Source organism: Cygnus olor, chromosome 21, assembly GCF_009769625.2.
Source record: "Cygnus olor isolate bCygOlo1 chromosome 21, bCygOlo1.pri.v2, whole genome shotgun sequence".
NCBI classification, from domain to species: Eukaryota; Metazoa; Chordata; class Aves; order Anseriformes; family Anatidae; genus Cygnus; species Cygnus olor.
In genome coordinates this window covers 3,047,574-3,065,733 of record NC_049189.1, presented here as the reverse complement: position 1 = coordinate 3,065,733, position 18,160 = coordinate 3,047,574, and the positions used below count along the sequence as shown (strand labels likewise).

General features: G+C 43.3%; 1 protein-coding gene and 1 long non-coding RNA gene across 4 annotated transcripts in view; one reads left to right on the top strand and one right to left on the bottom strand.

Annotated features, from left to right (window-relative positions):
* LOC121058149 overlaps positions 1–10,294 on the bottom strand; it is a 20,412-nt gene extending 10,118 nt beyond the window's left edge. The window contains exons 1-3 of one of the 3 annotated variants that reach the window (XR_005814098.1): positions 10,063–10,293; positions 7,520–7,600; positions 2,835–3,704 (exon numbers count right to left, since the gene is read on the bottom strand). This is a non-coding gene — a long non-coding RNA (uncharacterized LOC121058149). Of the gene's footprint in view, positions 1–2,834; positions 3,705–7,519; positions 7,601–10,062 lie in introns of those variants that run through there. The other 2 variants (XR_005814099.1, XR_005814097.1) reach the window with 2 other exon arrangements.
* Positions 1,068–18,160, top strand: SCNN1D (sodium channel epithelial 1 subunit delta). Its single transcript, XM_040533279.1, has 13 exons — positions 1,068–2,047; positions 8,531–8,865; positions 9,700–9,952; positions 11,389–11,582; positions 12,735–12,838; positions 13,256–13,419; positions 13,930–14,028; positions 14,610–14,727; positions 14,890–14,968; positions 15,295–15,352; positions 16,125–16,180; positions 16,489–16,564; positions 16,817–18,160. The coding sequence occupies exons 2-13, from the start codon at positions 8,546–8,548 to the stop codon at positions 17,228–17,230; spliced, it is 1,935 nt and encodes a 644-aa protein (XP_040389213.1). The 5' UTR covers positions 1,068–2,047; positions 8,531–8,545; the 3' UTR covers positions 17,231–18,160.

Genomic DNA, 18,160 nt, shown 5'->3' with positions numbered 1-18,160 from the left:
TAGCCTGCTTGTAAAAAGTTTTTACATTTGCCACTGGGACACCAACTCTATGACATTGCAACAACTCTCAGGCACAGCCAGACCTGTTCTTTAGGAGGCTGAAGGAATCCCTTGGAGGCTGCTCCTGGAAAATACAGTATTTAACCCAAAAGCATCCATCTGCAGAGGCATGACAGCTGCCACAGCCACTTATGTAATAGCTAGTTTCAGTTACTGATTTGCTAATGACTGTTTTGCCCTTGCGCAGATTGTTCCAAGTTTCTTCATTCTCCTCCTTCCTAGCTGCCATACTGTGGTGCCTCTTCTTCTTGTCGACATCTCTTCCAGCTCCCAGTAGAAAAGCCTGAATTTGCTGGATGGAATAACCCCCAGGGAACTGCTAACACATTGTATCGCAGCCTCTCTCCTCGGTACCAAGAGGAATAGGGACCGCTGGGGGAGATCTGCATTCCCATTCCCAGAAGACAGGAGCCAGAGGTACCATCTGCCACCGTCTCCTGGAGCTTGGACAACTGCTCAGGGAGATTTGGCATTCAGGTGTGATGGAGATATGGGGTCGGTGATTGCAAGGCGGCTGCATCTCTCATGTCCACAGAACAAGTTCTTACTGATGTCCTACAGCCTCTGCCGGTCCTAATTGCCTCAGCATTCCTACAGATACTGTGTCTGAGCTGGAGGAGGATAAAAAGTCCACCGGCAAGCAGGATTTCACCAGCCTGTCAACCTTTGAAATGGCTGAGGGGTAGGCAGGTCCCAACAGGTGGAACAGCATCTCTGGAGGCCTGTGACTAAAGAACAAGGAGAGCAGAGAACAGGAAGGAAAAGAAAGAGCAGGTACTCTCCCAGAGGGATGACAGGAGCAGCTACAGACGTCTTACTCAGACAGGTGAGTGAGTGGAAATGAATGCTTGGTCATACTGGAAGCGAGCAGGATTTTGCTACCGAAGCTGCATTTTTGACTGTAAGCGCCTCTGGTGGAGGCTTAATGAAAAGCAGGGTTTACATGGGGCCTTTTCATAACGAGGGGTGTAATTAGGGAACATTTAAATGGCTGGTGACTAGCAGAACACACATGTGCTCGCTGCTCTGACTTCTGGGTTTTGTAGGGATGTTCCAGCTAGCTTTAGCCTTGCTAACTCAGGCACTGCTGGTGACAAAACCGGAGCACCGGGAAGCTCAGCACAGGTTAAGGAGCACTCACCTACTGCCTTGAGCAGGTTTGGCAGCCTCTGCAGCACTTGACACTGCCTTGGCTGGATGCAAACCAGCACAGAAGGGAAGCTGAGGTACACCAATGCTATTCTGTTCCTGCAGGCAGAGCTCCCTGTGGTTTCGAGATATAGATCCCCTCAGCCACTGCTCAAAGCATCACACAGGTAAAACAATGAACGTTGGGGTTCTCTGAAGAGATTTTGGTGAACGGAGAGCTTCAAATGAAATACCCGGAGGTGAGGAAGGCATCTGAAAAACAGGGTCAGTATGGGAACATTCGGGGCAGGATCAGGAGACATTAAGCAATATTCAAAAGCTCTCCAGGGCAGGGACTGCCATTGTTCTGCCTCTTGCGTAGGGCTGGACAAGCTGTCAGCACTCCCATATCTCTGAGCACTGCTCCTTTATCCAGGAGGGCAGCACAGAACAATTTTGTGTCCAGAAAGGAAGACAACATGCTTCTGACTAGGAAGAGCCAGGAGCAAATGCAGGAGGCAGAGCCTAGTGCATGCCAGCTCAAGCCCATACGTGGCGCAGCCAACCAAGAAGACAAGGAGGAAATGCTGGGAGTTTCCTTCTGCTAGAGTTGCCCACAGGAGTTTGTCCGCCTGTTAGTGGGAGGAGGAATAGACTGGCTCGTCCAGTGGCCATGAAGAAAGCCTTCTGAGGGAGTTTCCACAAAACAGGAGGAGGCAAGTCACACTGATCCCAGAGTGGGGAAAGCCGGGTTGGTATGCTGTGTCTTCTGCAATGAGGGAAAATGTGGGAAGATGGCTTGAGAGAGTACCTGGAGCAGTCCAGGATATCAAACACCACCCATGCAGGAACAAGTGACGTGAGTAAAGCCTGATTCTCTAAAAAAATCAAGTTGAACTTTAGACTTGCAAAGCCTGCTGGAGGCAGGAGGGTGCAGGATCTGCTCTGTCACCCTCCTGCTCCCGGAGGATGCGGGTGCCAGGGGCAGCTTCGCCCAGCTCAGGCCAAGGAGTGGGGCAGGGAAAGCGGTGGGAACCTCTGCAAGACACAGGAGAGTTCAGGAATAAGAACAGAAAGTAATGAAACACTTAAGTGTGAGAGAGCACAATAATATGAAACAAGAGCAGCAAGGGAGAAAGTTAATAACTGAAGGACAGTTTGTGCAGTTAGTGGACAGCAAATTACAGTGAAGTTTACAGCATGGTGTGGCAGCAAGGAGAGCTGCTAGGAGCCAGGGGGGTGGATGGATCATTTCAGTTTGCTGATTTGTTTTATGCCTCTCACCACAAGCAGCTTTCAGCCAACTGGAAAAGTCTCCACGACCACGCTGTTGGAGCGTCCTCTGGTTCCTATGGGAGGACAGCTCCAGGTTGGCTTCTCTAAGCTTCAGGGTCACAGAAATGTACCTTGGGAGTAATTGGGTGTAATTTCCATGGTTGGAAGCATTCATACCTGTGTGCTCAGACCTCACTGCAGCTCCTTGCTCTTACAAGTCCAGACGCTGTGGCACCTCTTGTTTTAGACATTTAAAGTGAGGGTGGACAATGCTATTTGAGCTCTGGAGGGCCAGCCTGACACAGCAGGAAGGACTCAAGCTAGAGATTATCACTATACTTCTGTTTAATCTCTTGGACTTTTTTTTTTTAAACAACTCCGGCCTGTAACAGCAAGTCTAGTAAGGGGCAGTGCCCCCCCAAATGCTCTGCATGCTGGCTGCTAGCTGCACTGCTGATCTGCTTGTGTCTAACATGGACAATAAGAGGGGTTTACTCTACAGAGAACAAAAATTCCACATGCACCAGCTATCAGGAAATATTCAAAACTGAAAAAGATATTGTCCAAGTGTAGATTACCTCAAATGCCTAAGTCCATTCCACAAGGAACATCAATTCACTGAATATCTCCCCTGCCCATGTGAAATAGCTGCAGTCTCATCTCTCTGCCTGCAGGACATTCTTTGTACCTCTTGTGTTACTCCAAGCGGGTGCTGATACGGAGATATGCACGTATTCAAGGACTCCTTCTGTGCGGTCTCATTTTCATTCCTCTTTCAGCAGTCTAAGAGATGGGTGCAGAAACAAGGGTTGGGAGCATGGAGTTGGGCAGTTGCTTTAACACCTTGAACAAAGCCCAACCTGGCAGGGGGGCACACAACACGTGTACTCCTTCCCTCTAACAGCATACAAGCACTGACAGATTTTCTGTCCCACTGGAAGTAATTACAGCATAGTATTTTTCTGCAGCAATAAAGGACTGTGTCACGAGTGTTATTTACAGAATCTATTTCTGGATTTTGGATAGAAACACCATCTTTGAACCAGCCCAAGAGTTTTCTTCCCTTCTCCCCACAGTTCAGGACATGGGATGACAAATGAGTGAGGGCAAACAGAAAGGGCCTCTTGCTCGAGGGACAGCCGTGTCTGCACATCCAGTTCTTCATTTCCTGCAGGAAAATCTCATGGCTGGCTCAGAAGGTACTGTTCCGATGTGTGGCCAGACAATCCCTACACCAAGGCCTGCAGCCATAGTGAAGCAACAGAGTTTGCCTTGTGTGTTCATTGTGCAATAATTTCATTGTCAAGGATTTATTGTTGCCTTCTGCTATTACACAAGATAAAATGAAGAGAGAAAGAAGGGTGGGGGACGAATAAATGAAGATGACAGAAGTAGGTTTTCAGTGTTCAGAGATTTTTAACGAGAATTTAACGGCTTCATCAATCAGTGACAAGTGGCTCTATTGTAGCTGTTGATTTAAGAGACAAATCGATTTTTTTAAATTTCAAGTTTGCTTTTTACACCCTAAAATACTGGCTTCAAAATTTAAACCATTTTCCAAATGGTTTTATGAAATTTCTTTAGTACCAAAAAGGGTAAAAACATTAATAGCAGCTGTTGAATTCTTTTAGAACATTCTCTTAAAATTGAGATGAATGTTCTTAATGTTTTGGTTTTCTAAAATAGAACCCGGCACAAAACAATTGTTAAAAATGTAAAGCATTGGCTCAAAGGACCATAAAAGGATTTAAATTAATCAAAATCAGAAGAGTATTTTCTCAGTTTTTCCTGATCCTCATCTCCCTTTTTGAATTGAATTTCACAAGAAATTTCAATGATCTTTTATTTTGCAGCTAAAAGTATTTCACAATTTCCAATGTAACAGAAAACCCATTTACTAGGTGATTTTGAAAGGCAGGCAGAAGCTCTGCTGGTCAGATTTGGAGCTCTAAACATTATCTGTATCCAGAGAATTTGATATTTTATAACAAGCTCCTTGCAAAACCAATGCAGAGCCATCTTCCAGCTGGACAGATGTCAGTATTAATTATGCAAGTAAATCAAGGTGGGTTTTTTTTGTTTTAGCAGTTTCAGAATACCAAATAATTTTGCATTACTTATGCTAAAGACTTTTACAAGTCTTAACTAAGCAGTATTACAAAAGTGTTCTGGTTTAAATCAAGTATCATGGCTGATGCTCAGATTGGGTCCATTCAAGTCCCACCATCCAAAGAGATGAGTTTTTAACAAATATGGGAAAACCCACTACAGGTGAGCAATAGTTTTGGAGAAGCAGGAAGAAATCCAGTGCCACATGCGCCTTACACAGACCAAGTAGCCGATCATTTCGGATTACACCTAGGTATGTAATTCCTGAAGCACACATAGAAACCCTAATGGCTTCAATTACTAGTGATCATGCAAGCCTCCGGAAACCTTGGAAAGAAGGCAGAAAGCTAATTCCTTGATAGGGAAGCTCAGAGCAGGAAGAACCTTCCAGCTCCCATGACTACTTCACTAGATATTTATAGAAATTATGGCTAAAAAAAACTGTTCTGGCCATTGAAGAAAAGGAACACCCCCATACCCCCCAGTCATACCAACCTTAACTCAAGTGTAACCTTAATGTTAACTTGTTTGTCCAGTTCATTCACTTCCTATTATTCCCTGGATCATGCTTTGAATAATTCCCATGATTTGTTTTTTAAGACCTGCCCCTTTTGATGTCATCAATTTGATCCATATAGGCTGGACAGCTCCAGCATATCTTCAGTTAGAAAAGGCAGCCAAAGCTTGGGACCGAGACTTGTCTGCTGTCCAGGAAAAAGCTGAAGGCCAAGCTTAGTGCCTACTCTAAAACATAGAGTTCCTACCAAGGTACAGTACAGATATTTTTGAAATGTGGACTTTGTTGTTTTACTGTGTATTTCCGTATAGATGTATGATTGATTTGTAGATGCAGATATATACAAGGTTAAATGTTTGACTACACGATGTGTGTAGGTGTTTAATGTGCTGAGCGTTACGTTGCTGTGATAACAGATGAACATACATCTGTCTGCCATTGCTTTCTCACTTCCACAGGCTCTATAACCTGCAGCCTCTCTCCAGGCACTTACCACAGACAAGACAGACAACCGTTCACTGTTTTGTTAAGTCCTTGACTGCAATTGCTATGGTAAATGAATTAGTGGTAGGCTGGCCTGGGAAACCAGTGGAGAGAGGATGTTCTGTTGCCTGTACACATGCGTTTTGAAAGACTCGCTCTGTTATTTTGCATTGCCATATACGTTTCCATTTTAGCTACTTTAAGAATGTTTTTAAATGGTATGAACTAGCTAGCCATAGCCTCAAGAGCCAAATCAGAATTTCTAGGAACTGGACTGCCTCTGTTAGCCACGGTTTGAAAGCTTACAGATTTTTTTTTAGATTCCAAATTATACATAGAAAAAAGTGTTTGACAGATTGATCATTCACTTTTGGTAAATATTACCTTTATTTTTTTCTCATTAGAGCAAGGTTAGCTGTGGTAAGATTATTACAGTAACAAATTTCATTTTCCCATTTTAGTCTCACAGTTTTCATTTCCATCTTAAACCACTGTAAATATTTAAGGGCTCATCCAATATATTTCTTAAAATACACTATAGACTTGTTTTCATTTATTTTTATCCAAATAAAATGAGAAAGAAAAGGTTGAATAAGATAAAGGTTGAATGCATAATTTAGCCTAAAAATTGAATCTAACAAAAAATGTGTAGCCATTAGTGGTTGCAAGACTACCATGGATTCATTTCTAATTTGCCACAGATAATCCTTTTGACCAAAGAAGTACTGAGATGGAAACCTTCAGCTCTAAGGCTGGCTGATAAAATTTGTAACCAGTGGCTCAAAACTATGGCTCTGCGTAGTCTACGTGTCTACGAATAGCAGATCAACCATATCGGCACAATGCAAAAAAAACAGTATTTCCTTGTAACAAAAGTGGAATTTCTCATCTCCCACTTCAGTTCTTTATAACGCATTCTTTTAATTGTTCATGGCTTATATATATATATATATATATATATAAATATAAATATATATATATGTCACTTTGCTTGAGGTTTCTGTATTTGTTCAAAAGTGAATATTTTAAGAAAATTGAAAAATAATTTGTCACGATTAATTTTAACACATACAGCAGATGCATATGCCCTTGAGTGAATTGTGTTATTATTGTTAAATGATATCTCAGAAAATACAAACATGGATCTGTCACGATCTTTGGGGAAAATAACTGGTAATAAGCAGGGTTTCCTTGTCAGATAATACACTTGTGTGCTATTTGTCATAAAGCTGATCTGATGTACAGCTTTCTGAAGTGCTATTCACTATTTCATGATTATTCCTAATCTTCTGACATGAAAAGTACACTGAAGAGACTGTCTTAACAGCTTATGTCTCCTTAAGATGGTATTTCATTTGAAGCATCCTAGTACGAGAACCTTTGAGAAAAAAACATGTTTTGACACAGAGACATGTAGTCTCCACTGGCACTGAAGGCACTGAAGGTCAGGGCACCAGCGTTTATCAGCAGATCTGGGGTACCCTCGCTGGCTCCTCAGGCTGAGACAACCCCAAACACTTCAGACCCTTCACTGAGACCTTGGGTCTTGAGTGTTTGTTTCATTACTGCAGAGCCCACTTGGAACAATGCTTTAGTTATTTGTGTGCTCATTTCTTGACTTCAAACTGTTAGTGTACTTAACAGATTGTTATTTGGAGTTAAGGTTGGAGTGAAGTGTTGCAATCAGCAAAAACTTCTCTTAATAGCATAATAGGCAGGGTGATTCATAGAGTGCTGTCATGTTGGAAACTCACATATTACAGGACTTGATGTCATGTTCACTAAGTGGAAGTATGTCAACATAAATCCTATGTCCAAGCCGGTACTGAAACCTGGGAAGATTCCATCAGTCCATGCTGACTAAAGCACATGAGCATAAATAACATTCACTTTCATCAGCAGAAATTCTGAGATAATCTAGCGTAGCATAACAGACTTTTTACTTACCATGAGGAAGCAGATGTGGATTTTGATTTCCAGTTATGCCACTCCTGGATGATGTTCAATTTCTGTTCTTCATTTTCACATCTGTAAATCAGAGATAAGGATAAGACCCCCTTTATAAAGAGATTTGTAGGTTCTTGAAAGAAAGTATGTAAGAGATAAGTGGCAAAATTTCTAATAGCGGTAATTAATGTTACTGTGGTCTTCAGAAACAACCCAAGAGCATTAAATTTTAAGTAGGAGCTGCAATGCTTTATCCACACCCCAATTTGGTTAATTCCCTCTGTGGTTTCAACTGAGGAGTTTCCCTCCACTTCCTTTCCTGAAGATCTGATTGTACTCATCTGAACTATGAAATACATACTATATTTCATCTCAGAAGTGGCTGTATTTCAGGAATGACAGACATTAATCCCATTCACTTCCACTCTACAGAATGTCAGACCATGCAATAGTTCAAAACCGATCCTAATTTCTCCCTTCCACACACTTGAAAGCTGGATTTATCCTTTGATTCCCTGACATAAGGATGAAGCCATACTGCTCATTCTGTGACTATTTCAAGCTTCCTAGCCCAGCATGTTTCACCAGAAATTTACTCATATTAATGAATTAGTTGCATGTCTATTAATAAATGGTGGTACAGTGTTCCAGAATTAAGTGTTGGTCCTCAGTATTCTTAGAAAGAAGCAAGCTACACACGCCTTTGGCTGAAGACTTCTCAGCAGCTTAGGTATTAGTCACATTAACTTTGCATATCCACACTAACAGAGATGTCATAGTGTGCGTGATAAAATCACTTGAAGGTACTTAAGCAGCAGCATGCAGAACATTTGATTTTTGCTACTCCCTGGTGTTCAAACTCTGTGAAGAGGGATAGAGGCCAGCTCATAGCTATTTTCAGCTTTTGCTAATAACAAACTCATTCAACACCCTGTTTGAACGGGTCCACAGATCAACCGTGGTCTTTCTCACAAGCTAATAAGATTTTTTTCTTTCCTTCTTACTGAACAGAAACAGACTTAAAGGATGGAGCAGGAAGTGGCGAGAGAGGAGGAAGAGAGAAAAGAAGGCTTGATCGAGTTTTATGATTCCTTCAAGGATATGTTTGAGTTCTTCTGCAAGAACACCACAATCCATGGCACCATCCGCCTCGTGTGCTCAGACAGCAACAAGATGAAAACAGCTTTTTGGACTCTGCTTTTACTCGCCAGCTTCGGCATGTTGTACTGGCAATTTGCACTTATGTTCAGCCAGTACTGGGCCTACCCGGTTGTCCTGACCATGTCCATGCATTCAGAGCCCAAGATGTTTCCAGCAATCACTATCTGCAATCTGGACCCATACAGGTAACGTGTTTTTTCCCCTTGGCTATAACCCTGTCTTTAGCTACAAGGGTTTAGAAGGTGACGGACTGAAGCCTGGAGGAGCTTTGCTGCCAATCCAAGCAGGGTGGGCAGTAGGAAGGCCCCATGAGCTGCAGAGGGATTTATTTCCAAACTGGTTTTCAGACCAGATCTTGTTTGGAATTGGGCAACAGTACATAGCAGTTTATCTGATGCACTGATTCAGGATCAGGAGAACTCTGCCTTGACACCTGGTTCGAGTGCTAACTGATTTCATGCTCTGATAAAAATAGTCCTTCCCCAAAATACATGGTTACTGCATGTATTTATTCAAGCTAAATCACAGATCACTGGAGCGATGCACACTAATGCTGACTCTGCCTTTTTTTTTTGTTCAGACAAAGGACTTTAAGGAAACTTCCATGGAAGTCTTTTCAAGTAGGTTTGTCAAACAAGGCTCATACAGTAGTGGCAACTTATCAAGAGGTTTTAAATTACATAGTGAAGGAATTGTGTAATTTCCTCAGAAACAATTAAGTAATTGGCTGAAAGGAAGGCCTGTTTGTGCAGCTGATATTGCACGACAGCAAACTCTGAGGTTTTCAGTGGAGGACCCAGCAACTGGAAATGCAGCTGCTGGAGTGCCTAATAAATTAGCTCAATGAAATTAGGCATGCTAAGCACAGCAGCACAATCGCTACCTTTTCTCAGCCAGACATCATGGTCTGCAGAGACCAGGAGAATAGCCTTTTATAGTTAACTATGGGGTACATAAAGTGCTTTTGTCTCAGAGAAAGATAGATATTCACACATAGCAAATATTTCCGGTCCTCACAGATTTGAACTGGTCAGTGAACACTTGGTTCAGCTGGATCGCATGGCAGAGGAATCTATTGCTTTTCTATATGGCATCAACACAACAGCCAGCATGTTCCGCATGAATGAGAAAAACATCCGCATGAGAGACTTGTCAAGCACAGGCAACCTCAGCAGATCCAGCTTCAAACTGAGCCAAAACTTCTCACTACTGAGAACATCTGAGCTCAACAATAAGACAGGAAAGAGGCAGTCCCATGTGGGCTTCAGGCTGGTAAGTGTGTCTTTTGGAGATATGAACCCGTTCCCAGACAGGGCAGATTTTGAGGGAACCCAAGGCCAGCAGGGCAGGGGCATCTCTTATAGGGCCCCATCGCACCCTACCTGAGCAAGAAGAGCACAAAGATGATGGCCAGCTTCAACCAAAATCCAGGTCATGGCTGAGATCCCAGTGATGAGGCAGGTTTGAGGTCACGAGGCTTGTCCACAGGCCAGGGTCTGGGTCTGGGTCGACAGGGCCCATGGTGAGGCAGGGATGTAGCTGTGGCCTCGCTGGAGACCAGCAGTCCTACAGCATCCCCCAAAGAAGATCTGAAGGCCCCAAGCTGAGCTTAAATGGGCTCCTGGCCCCAGGTGGAGGCCCCAGGTGAGGCTGCTCAGGGCCATTAAAGCCTATAGGGACACTCAGGGCCCTGACAGAGATCTCACCAGGTACATTCAACAAGTCAGTGAAAAAAATAGGTAGTTTTAGTGCTGTGTAATGACAGCTTGGAGGATATTTGAGGAGGAGTTCATCCCCATATCATCATCATTTTGTGCTGATTGCCATGGTTCTTGTCAAGGGAAGCAATAAAAACTTCAGTGGCCTTACACAACTCACCCACCCGTAAAGTCCCTCTGGCAGTAATGAATTTGGTCGAGAAAGGCAGCAATAGGCTGTGGGAATCATTGTACCCCTTTCTAAAATTATACAAGACATCTACACTTAGCAGGTGAACCCAGAAATAACAGAGAATGAAGAGCCCATCTAAAACAACAAGAATTTCCTCAGTGTCTAAATGCTGTGGTACTGGGGTACTAGAATTGTCACAGATAAGACAAGAGATGACAATAAATAATCAAGACAATGAATACCACAAATGGGTATTTGTTACTTTGGAGAATAATGTGAGTGCTTCAACTCCTTCATCTCATGAACAGAATTAGCATAGACCTAAGAGCAACAGCTCTGAGAGAGAAATTGATGTGGCTTGAAAGGCCAGCAATTTTTGCCTGATGATTATCGCCCTGCCCTCTCCTGAGGTCCTTCACCAAGCACACTTTCACCAGAACCTGTGGGTGTTCACCTGTCTAAGGCCTGAGTAAGAACAAAGAAAGCGTCTCAGGACTTGGTCCATGATTCATGGCTTGTAAAGAATTCCTACCACCCCTCTCCTTCTTTCTTCCAGCGTACTTGAGTTTGCTTCTCTGCTCTCATCTCCTGTCTCTTTTCCCCACTGATACCACCGAGATGAAGAAGCACACCTAATCTAGTCTCAGGGAAAGAAGGTGCTTATCACATAGCTAAAGTGCTCAGACACTTCATTTTCTGGAAAAATATAGGTTCCCCACCTCCTTGTATGTGCTATTTCCTTTGCCCCCTGATCTCTGTCACCCTCAAGCTGTCATGGCCTAGTTATGCTGAATGGCTGCTCTCTTCTTTTTTCCCAGTGCAATGCCACAGGTGGGAACTGCTTTTACAAGGCCTACTCATCTGGGATGGATGCAATTCTTGAATGGTACAGGTTTCACTACATCAATATCATGTCCCAGCTGCCGGTTATAATCAACATCTCTGATCACGAGGAACAAATAGAAGATATGGTCTACTCCTGCCAGTATGATGGGGAGCCCTGCAGGCCCAGGTATGTTGCTTCCTGAGGTGCTGATTGGGATTTCAGCAAAACTCAAGGACTTGAAACTGAGCCTGTAGGGTGAGGCATCGCATCTCGTGGCAAACTGCCAGACTCAGCTCTTGGTGGAGACCTGACTCAAAGACAGAGCCACCTCTCGTGATCAAAGCACAGAGCTAGGAACCTAGAAACTGGCGTTCCCCCATGAGTTACCTCTGTGATTTGCAGTGAGTGTATTAGGCTGTCAAAAAAGCCTAAGGGAAATTCAGCAGGAACTGAGACTTCACTGGTACAAGGATGTGCTGACTGTATTGGATGATAAATAATGAATGATTGCCTGCATGGGTGGAAAGGAGCATAAAAGCGAGGCCTGTTTTTACTGGAACAATGAAAAGTGAGGAGATAAGGCTCTCACTGCTCTTACCATGTGGCTCGGCCCTTGAGCACAAGTATTGCTCTTAACCTTTATGCCAGAAGGACTCAGGTAATGCCAACAGGGTCAGATGGTCTTTCTGCACCCTTTTGTGCCTTGAGGCAAAGTGGGCCTGCTGCCCAGCACAAAAGAAAAGTTATAGTTTCTAATTCCTTCATGCCTATGGTTGACTTGGCCCGGGAAGTTCATCATGACCCTAAGTGGTGTAATTTTTAAGTATACAAGGAAAGAGAAGCTCTTTCTCTTAGCGATTGGATGCCCCATCCCTGGGAGTGTTTCAGGCGAGGTTGGATGGGGCTTTGAGCAACCTGGTCTGGTGGGAGGTGTCCCTGCCCATGGCAGGGGGGGTTGGAATTAGGTGATCTTTAAACTCCCTTCCCACCCAAACCGTTCTGTGATTCTATGATCAGAACACAGAATTGGTCTCATGCTTCAGCCTGCCTGGATTCTGGGACAGGCAGGAAACAACTGAATGTGGTTGGTAGACGGAAACACAAGTCAGAACTCTGAATTTGACTCCTGTATTTGCCACTCTGGCTGTAACCTGCAAGCAGTGAATCTCTGAGCAGATAATTTTTTCCTTGTTTCTGGTGAATTAGCAACTCTTTCCCATAGGCACCCAGGTACCTACACCCACCCCCCCCCCCCCCCCATACACAAAACACATGCTTTGTAGAAGTAAAGGTGTTACACTTGTAATTAAAACCTATCAAAATCTCTCTTGGTTTCAGTGACTATGTTCACTTTCACCACCCAGTCTTTGGAAGCTGCTATACTTTTAACAGCAAGGGAACGGACTCCTTTTGGACAGCAACAAAACCAGGAATTCCTTATGGTATGTTATTTGACAAAGGGTGGGAAGAAGAGGTAACGTGAATGTAACTTGGCTATGGATTAAATATCTGTCTTCTAAAAATATAGCCCTCTCTTCTAGTCTGGTAGCACAAATTATGTGCTGTATTTTCTTGCTTCACTAGCCACATGTATATCAGCTAGTATCATAACCGTATCAGCTAGTTACATAACCATAGCAAGCAGAATACTGTTCCAGGTTTCAGGCAGAATATTATTGCTGTTTTGGAGTAGGCTGGTGCAATAGCTACCTGACCATTCACTAGGTCTCTCAGGAAAACCAGTGCCTCTTCTGTGAGCTAAGAGCAATTTCATCAGTGCTGAGAATTCAAGACATGCTGACGTTCCTATTTCAACCCCAAATAAGTTGTTGTAAGCTTCCCTTTTCTGTGGCTTACAGGACTTTCCCTTATCCTGAGAGCAGAGCAGAAGGATCACATCCCACTCCTGTCTACAGTAGCAGGTGTGAAAGTGATGATACACAACCACAATCAGACACCATTCCTTGAGCATGAAGGCTTTGACATCAGACCGGGCATTGCAACCATCATAGGCATTCAGCAGGTTAGTCGCTTGCTCAAGAGCATTATTTCTTTTCCTTCCGATGGCAGAAAGTTGCAAGGAGCTGAACTCTGACTGACTCACACAATGGGCTTGTGGGGCTCTGGTGTTCACTTCTCGACTCTGCATGCAAGCCCATTTTCTCTCTTCACTGTGCTCAGGTTCCCATAGGTAAAACAAAATTATTTCAACTGTACAAGTGACCTTTTGGTCTTCGGTACATTGGGGTCTGATTTGTTTTTACACTGAGGCTCCTACACCTCAGTGTACCTCCACGCGGGACCACGTGTGTCTATAAGGATGAGAACAAACATCCAAAAGTGATTGGGCTATGTTGATGTGATGAGTTACTGCTTGTCAGCTGAGCCATACTGACTGACCAAATATATATGTATATATAACCATACTTTCTGTCCTTTATGTATATGGTGCTCCATACAGTTAAGTTTATATGGTAATGGCTGGGGCCAATTAAAGCTTCTAATCACTCAGGCCTCTTTTCTGTGTCCACAGGATGAGGTGAATCGCCTGGGTGGCAATTATGGGAAATGCACGACTGATGGCAGTGATGTGAATGTTAAACTCCTGTACAACAACTCCTACACCCTGCAGGTATTGTCAGAGTGGCTGGCTGAGGCCCCAGCTTATTCAGAGTGGATAAATAGCAAAAAATCCATACCTTACTCTCCAGAGACCTTTTAGAAATCAGTAGGATCGCTGCTGGAGATAATAGTGATTTATGCCATCCAAAAGTAGCTCACAAACATGGTGTTAGAACTGGGAATGTGTTTCACTGAGCAGGAGATACTGGGGCTCTCCCCTCTTTGTGGCACAAGGGAGAAGAGGCAGTGAGCCAGCCAAGGCTGTTCTGGCAGGACATTCTTCTACCATCAGGCTTTTGGTTTTGTAAGTAGTTGCTCCTGGATCTGGATGCTTGGGCTGTTTAAATGAGATGTTACCGGACATAATCACAAAGTAATCTGTCTCACTGAGTTCAATGATGTTCTTAGAAGGAAAGTCGTGGAGTGAAAAATGAAGACCTTTTGCCTCAGCTTGCTCTAGTAATGGCTGGCATCTTTTTGCAATCATGAAATCTGTACGTCTCCTTCTAGCAGCTGCACACTATGGTCTGAAGCTTTGGGCACTTGGGAATTTCTGTCTTATCCAAGCTTTTATGTCTTTTTTTTTTCCAGGCTTGTCTGCATTCCTGCTTTCAGCACATAATGGTTCGAAAATGTGGCTGTGGCTATTACTACTACCCACTGCCTCCTGGTGCTGAGTACTGTAACTACAACAAGCAACCTGCGTGGGGTAAGAGCAAAACATTTCTGTCCTGTCCTTGCCAGCAGGGAACGCCTCTTCTGGCACAGTCACTGGTTACACTGCTCCTTAGATTGCTGCCCTTCTACTTTGTAGATGCCTTCCGTTTCCTGAGGAAGTGTCTGAGTGTGTTTCTCTCATTTTTTCCACCAGGTCACTGCTTTTACCAGCTTTACAACAGGCTCAGAAATCATCACCTGAATTGTTTTGACCAGTGCCCCAAGCCTTGCCGGTAGGTCACAAGAGCAGAGAACAGTAAGTGCCAGCATTCAAAACAGAAAGAGATCATTTTAAAGCAAAATATCAAATACCTTGGTTTTGACCACATCAAAGAGGAGTTCCAGGATTTTCAAACTGTTTCTAGTTTTCTTCCCAATTCAAACAGTTCTCAGCCAACCTCTGGTTTTATTTTCTAAGCTGATTTACAAAGTTTTTTCCAAGGTTCTCAAGAGCAGCCCCTAGCAGTTCTGCTTTGGGCAAGCAGTTGGCTTGTTGAACTCCTTCACTTTTCAATGCCAAGAGTTGTAGTGATTATAAACTCCATTTTTATCTTAACAGGGAATCACTGTACAAGGTGTCTGCTGGGACAGCTAAATGGCCATCAGCAAAGTCTCAGGTAATCCATACAGACAATGGCTGAGTTTAGAGGTGAAACTGTATCTAGTATGTTTGTGGGAACATTAAGGATGAAAACAAAGACCTGGGCAGCAGCAATGGAAGAGGCAAATAAAGTAAAGTAGTCCAAAACCTGAGCACAGTGTAATGCCTCCATAGTTGAGATGCCAGGCTAAAATTCTGGAGAGGCAAATTCAGCTCCAGTTCTGATCCAAATTTCCTTGTGACCTGAAACAATTCAGCTCACTGCCTGAGTTCCCACCTCCAAAATGGTGATAAGGACTTTCTGCTTCCAGTGGGTGTTGTGGTATAGTCACTCACACATTGCTGTTTGTGAGATCCTGCGGGCTGCAATGGAAACTCTGTGAGTCAATAGATGACCTCTTGCCATTTCTTATGCTCTAATGCTAAATGGGCTTTCAGGCTGTATGACCAGGTAATTAATTCATGTGAAATAGATTACAATCAGATGTAAGTGCAACAAATACATTGTAAAAAGGAAGTGATTTAGTGGGGTTGCCATTAAAGGCAAAATTTAAGAATCAAAATATTATATACACCTAAAATACCAGTGTGTATCCCCTTTCTGTCTGGCAAATATAAATATCTATTACTTGACAGCTACTACCATATGCCATTAACCAATTAACTACATCCTTTTTTGTTATTAGCAATACCCATTTTACTGCTTATGAAATCTACTTTTACAAAATATTAAACCTACCAAAATTCAGAAGACAGGATTGTCAATAACATACATATATCTGTTGCAGGACTGGGTCCGCCAAGCTCTAAGGCATCAGAATGGATATAACTCTACTAGCAACAGGTTAGTTACTGAGAAAAGGTATTCTTGTTAAAACTATGGATTATCTTCATCCTTAGAAAACTCTGGAAAGGGAGGACAAGAGAGAAATGCACAGGTTCCTCCGATAAATTTCCCATCTTTCCTCTAAACACTGTAAGACAGTCACTTCTGTAACCTTTTCTAACCTAGTTTTTCAAGCTCATATTAAACTCAGAAGTAAAGCTTGAGCAAGTGGGGAAACTTACAATTAGCCCACTAATTAACTTAGCCCACTAACTAACTTAGTTAGGTGTGGGCACCTTGCTAACTGCTCTTTTTCTCCAACGCAGGAAGGACATCGCCAAGGTGACAATCTTCTACAAGCATCTCTACTATCAGTCTGTGAACGAGTCTCCTTTACTCTCAGTAGGTCGAACTAGATCAGCTCAAAACATTTTTACCTCTCATTAATTATGGTGTGCTGTGTATGGTTGGAGGGAGGATTATTTACAGCCCCCAGGATGGGGTGGGATTTCTTCCTGAGGAATAAACTTGAAAATTTAATAGTTTACACAGTCACACAAAACAACTCCCCAGATGACAAATAGCTGACGGATCTGCTGGTAACATGCAATAATTTCATGTTTGGTAAATGCAGTCTTTTGATTCTTTCCATAGGATAATTTGCTTCTGTCCAGCATGGGAAGCCAATGGAGTCTCTGGTTTGGATCCTCAGTGTTGTCTGTAGTGGAAATGTTCGAGCTGCTCATAGATACACTGGTCTTGTCTCTCCTCTTCTGCTACCAGAGGGTCAGGTCAAGGAAGACGTTAGAAGTAGCTCGCACTCCTTCCATCCCTAACATGAGCTTGACCCTAGAAAACTACCGTGTTGTGCAAGAAGAAGCTGGAAAAGGGGCTGATTCTGCTCATACTCACCCTTCTGGAGTGACTATTGCCATGGACAGCAACAGTGACCTGCATCTTCACCCACTCTCCGGCAAGGTGGAAATGCCAGAGAGCCACCCAGATGTGGTGCTTAATGGATTTAGATATATGAAGGACAGCTCTTTGGAAACGGAGCTAAATCACTAAGGCTTGTGTGCCCAGAGGAGTGGGAGACGTGGAGCTCCCCCAGTGCTTGGGTGTCATCAGAAAGGCTGCAAACAGAAATGCTCTGGATCCACCATCTGTGAGCACCTAAACACCACACTGGGAGCTTAGGAATCCTCCAGCTGCTACGGGTTCGTTATTAAACCATCCCTGTGTCCTGGATACGGGCATCATGCGATGTTCTTTTGTTCTTAATAGTATCTGGGGAGGGGAGAACTCTACTTCTGCTCTCTGGGCAGTCGTCCTGTCCTCGTAAAAGCCTGTTCATAGCTTCTAACTTTTAAACCCTTATGAGGAAATCAGCCTGTGGCATTAGACAGGCCCATCTGCATTTCACAAATATACTCAAGAGAAAAGTCAGCCTGCCTTCTAATGGAGAGATTTCCAGTGGAGGCAAATGAATGTGCACTCTTATCAGCCAGCAGTGCCTTGAGGATGGCAGAGGATGCAGTAAAAAGAGCCTGCTCTGATCACAGCTTTGCACTCAAGACACCTCTATCCTTGTCCTACTGCTGTTGCATCTTGAGCACCATGCACAGAATGCTTTTAGACTGAGCCCAGATTATTTCAAGCGAGACTCACTGTCTTAGAGGAGAGGAATTAGAAGAAACGGGGTCGATGACTTTTTTCTGTCACAGAAGAAGCATCTGAATTATTTAGAAGATCAAAACAATGCTGCATTTTTACTGCAGCCAATTTATAAACAGAGCTGTTTTAATGTTAATATTTGACAGTAACTTATGTGTACATAAAATAACATATTTATTTTTGATGATGACATTTGCACAGAAGCATTTTAGTCTGTTATAATCTTGTTGTGACTTTCTGCAGAAGACAATAATTGACAAGAAATCAACGAGCTTTGTTTTGTAACCTTTTTTTTTACATAATAAAGTGTTCTGAATACAAACC